Below are 4,321 nucleotides of genomic sequence, written 5' to 3' on the forward strand. Positions count from 1 at the left end.
ACATGTTCCTGTTTTTTTCACTTCATAATATCTCTGGAAATCACTCCAGATCAGTTCATAGAGCTCTTCCTCACATTGTTTTTCAATGACTGTGTAGCATTCGATGGTATGTAGGATGTATAGGTACCATAGTTATTTAGTCAGTCTCCTGTGGCTGGACATTCAGGTAATTTCCAGTATTCTGCAGTAACAAATAATTTTGCACTGAATAACCTATGCATATGTATTTTCATATTGGTGCGGTTGTATGGTTGCAGGGTAAAGGTATGTCATTTTGATACCTATTATCAAATTCCCCTCCATTGGGGTTATATCCTTGGAGTTGTACCCTTTTTTCTTTTTTATACATTTCCACCAGCAATATATGAAAGTGACCATTTCTCCATAGACTATACTGATAAACGTTTGAAAGCTATTAGTCCAATAGTGCGAAGTGATATCTCAATGAAGTTTTAATTTGTATTTATTAACTTGTGAGTGAAATTGAACATCTATTAACATGGCTAAGGACGATGTTTATAATTTTGTGTGAATTGTCTGTTCATATCTTTTGCCCATTTTTTAATAGGATTTTTGGTTACTTTTTTTCAATATTGAAAAGTTTTTCATAAATTAGGGATATTGTGAATATTTTATTCCAGTTCATCACATGTCTTTTGACTTTGCCAATGGGGCTTTTTGTCATACAAGCTTTAAATTTTTATACAGTCAAATGCATCTGCCTCCGGGTTTGAGTCATAGTTAGAAAGTCTTTCCCGGGGCGCCTGGGTGGCTCAGTTGGTTAAGCGACTGCCTTCAGCTCAGGTCATGATCCTGGAGTCCCGGGATCGAGTCCCGCATCAGGCTGCCTGCTCAGCAGGGAGTCTGCTTCTCCCTCTGACCCTCCCCCTCTCATGCTCTCTCTCTATCTCATTCTCTCTCTCAAATAAATAAAATCTTTAAAAAAAAAAGTCTTTCCCTATGCCAAGAGTAAAAAGGAATTCACATGTTTTCTTCTAGTGCTTGCATGGTTTTATTTTTTATAATTAAGTTTCTTATGCTTTTGGAGTTTATTCTTACGTATGGTTTGAGGAAGGCATCTAATTTTATATTTTTCCAAATAGCTATCCAGTTGTCCCAATACTTTTTATTAAAAAGTCTGCCCAGTGATTTCAGATGGCACCTTTGTCATATTTGTATAGATAGCTGGGTCTGTTTCTGGACTGTTTGTTCTGTTCTAGCCACCTGTCTGTTCATGTGCCTGTACTACTTTAATTTTAGAGACTTTGTACTATGTCTGAATATCTGACTGGGCTTGATCCTCCCCACCGCTTTTTTCCAGTATTTTCCTAGCTATTCTTACGTGTTATTTTTCCACATGAGAATTTTAGAGTCAACTCATATAACTCTATGAAAAAACTCATTGGTATTTTTGTTGTGATCGCATTAAATTTGTAACTTTGCATATAATTAAAAGTAACTCTGGCAAAAATATGTTCCGTAACTGGTTCCTCTTTAGTGACGATGATTTAAATCAATTATTGTAAGTTTTCTGATTTATCAACCTTTTATTTTTCTTTTATTTCACATACCTGTGAAATAATGTAAGGAGGTTAATTACTGACTGGTATTCAATTTTTATTTTAGATTTCCATGGTGTCAGTAATTCATATTCCTGATAAGACTTATAAACTTTCCTGTAGAATATTGTATCAATATTTACTCCTGGCTCAAGGTCAATTTCATGATCTTAAGGTAAGTACCCTGTTGTCTTATTTCTGATCCTTTTATTTGCAGAGTTTCAAAGAATGACCATCTATAAAGAGATAATATTTTTCAGTTAGTTATCGCAGAAGGTAGCTATTATTTGCTATTGGGTTTGTTCGCTCACAAATTTTTAGCAGCTTTTATGACTCCCAGATTTAAAGAGTAATTGTCGGGGTGCCTGGGTGGCTTAGTCGGTTGGGTGTCTGACTCTTGATTTCGGCTCAGGTCATGATCTTGGGTCGTGGGATTGGGCCCGCATCAGTCTCCACACTCAGCACAGAGTCTGCTTCCCTCCCCCACTCTCTCCCTCTCCCTCTCTCTCAAATAAATAAATAAAATCTTTAAAAAAAAAAAAGAGTAATTGTCATTTTTGATTATCCTTAACCTTTTCTTTTTGATTTTCAGCAACTTTTCATGTCTGCAAATAATAATTCCACTCCCTCCAACAATTCCTCTCCAGAAGAACAAAGCAGAGAGCGCAGTCTGCTGGAAAAGGCCGGGCTGTCCGAGAGTGAAGCGGAGCCTCCGGAGGAGAACAGCAAGGACTGTGTGGTTTGCCAGAACGGAACTGTGAACTGGGTGCTCCTGCCCTGTCGACACGCATGCTTGTGTGACGGCTGTGTTCGGTATTTCCAGCAGTGCCCCATGTGCAGGCAGTTTGTTCAGGAATCCTTTACCCTTTGCAGTCAAAAGGAGCAAGAGAAAGACAAACTGAGAGCTCTTTGAGAGTGTTGTTATGACTGAAGAGTATGCTTTCCACTGAAGATGTAGAAATTTGTATCCTTGGAATTAATCATAACATGGAATCTACTGTGTTGACCATCGATGAAAATTCTATTTTAACTTCACGTTTGTATGGTACATGGATGATGAAAATGAATTCCTTCCTGTTCGGTATGATAAATACTGGAATACCATCTGTGTTAATACATAAAAATTCATTCAACTCTTGAGAAGAATGTAAATGTTTGGCCTTTTATCAGCTAGAGGATTTCATATGATGTTGATTAGGAAAATTCTGAAAAGCAACCCATCTAAAATCTGAGGTGGTAAAAGTCAAGATCTCTGGATGTTTTGCCTTTGACATCATCTGGAGAGCAATTGGGAAAAAACTGAATTCTTCCTAAAGTAATTATATGTTCCCCAGTTTACAAAGGAGTTGGAAAGGGCTTCTAACTCTAAATCTTTTCCTAAAATAACAGTTTTTATAAATATCCATCTAATTTTCTTTATAGTCACATAAACACAAGTCTTAATTTTAATATTTTAATATAGTGTCTTAAATCATAAATGCAAGATACAATTCTTATCTGTTCTCAGTGTATCATAGGTTAAAATGATACTCATCTATAGGAAGCAGATATATAAAACTTGGATAATAAAATTTCTTGGATAATTAAAATTATTGTCAAATATGACTAGGTTAGCAGGATGTGACCTATCAGGGAAGAACTGTGAGACTCGTAATGCCTTACCTTAGATTTCCTCCTGCATAGCAAATCCATCTAAAACTGGAGAGGTTTTGGAGCCAGAAAAGCTGTTAAGAGAAGCAAATAACTATTTTTTTCTACTGTATTTTTATTCCAAATAAACCCATATCCTCCAGAATAGTATCCTGATAGGCAAAAAGCCCCATCCCCCATGCTTTCCAAGATGACAAAGAAGAAAAAGGTAAATCAGAGCTTTCTGTGTCTTCAAGGGAAATTACCTCCCACTCACCAAGAAATTAGATCATGGCAAATAAACTGAACTTCAGGGAAATTTTCAAGACTTCTTTGTCCTGTTTGTATTAAGAATATTGCCTTATCTTTGTATCAGTGTTTTTACATAGTATCATTTCATTCTAATCAAATATAATGCTCTGAAAAAGCCATTACCTATTCTCCATTTTATAAACCAAATCAAACTTTCATCTCTGCTCTGTAGCTGTGTATTAAATACCTTCTAGGGGCCAGATACCTTTTGGCAGTCTGGGCTACAAAGAATCAGGCAAGGCTTCTGACGGTCGAAGTATCTGTGCCTCAAAGGAGCACTGACAGCATTTTATTTATTTATTTATTATTTTTTTTTTAAAGATTTTATTTATTTATTTATTTGAGAGAGAGAGAGAGAAACAGCATGAGAGGAGAGAGGGTCAGAGGGAGAAGCAGGCTCCCCGCTGAGCCTGGAGCCCGATGTGGGACTCGATCCCAGGACTCCGGGACCATGACCTGAGCTGAAGGCAGTTGCTTAACTAACTGAGCCACCCAGGCGCCCTCACTGACAGCATTTTAGAAACACGTCCCCCACTGGAAGCAGGGGCAGGCGAAAGCTACAGCCTCTGCAGCAGCTAGCTACCAACAGCTCATCTGGGAAACTCACCCTGTGGTGTCAACTGGGGGACCCTTAAAGATCACTTTGTCCATCTCAGCCACCCTGCTTCTCTTTACAGATCTGTTTGTACTGAAACTGTCAGAGACATATGCTTTCTCCTTGGCGATAGATTTCCACCTGCCATCTTCCTCCATTCTTCATAACTGTTTTATCGTCGTAAAAGATACATAACAGAAAATTTACCATTTAACTATTTTTTTTT

General features: G+C 37.5%; 1 protein-coding gene across 1 annotated transcript; it reads left to right on the forward strand.

Moving 5' to 3' along the window:
• The first annotated feature begins 997 nt into the window (after nucleotides 1-997).
• LOC145718530 (cell growth regulator with RING finger domain protein 1-like) lies at nucleotides 998-3,619 on the forward strand. The gene is made up of 2 exons (XM_081810024.1): nucleotides 998-1,734; nucleotides 2,152-3,619. The coding sequence occupies exons 1-2, from the start codon at nucleotides 1,633-1,635 to the stop codon at nucleotides 2,470-2,472; spliced, it is 423 nt and encodes a 140-aa protein (XP_081666150.1). The 5' UTR covers nucleotides 998-1,632; the 3' UTR covers nucleotides 2,473-3,619.
• Nucleotides 3,620-4,321: the final 702 nt, after the last annotated feature.

The sequence above is a fragment of the Leptonychotes weddellii genome, unplaced genomic scaffold (assembly GCF_054177405.1).
Source record: "Leptonychotes weddellii isolate Sample4059 unplaced genomic scaffold, ASM5417740v2 HiC_scaffold_16983, whole genome shotgun sequence".
Lineage (NCBI taxonomy): Eukaryota > Metazoa > Chordata > Mammalia > Carnivora > Phocidae > Leptonychotes > Leptonychotes weddellii.

Coding starts and splice junctions, on each gene's coding strand:
- LOC145718530 (XM_081810024.1), top strand. CDS start 1,633: ATGGTGTCAGTAATTCATATTCCTGATAAGACTTATAAACTTTCCTGT. Junction 1,735..2,151: donor GTCAATTTCATGATCTTAAG/GTAAGTACCCTG, acceptor TTTGATTTTCAG/CAACTTTTCATGTCTGCAAA.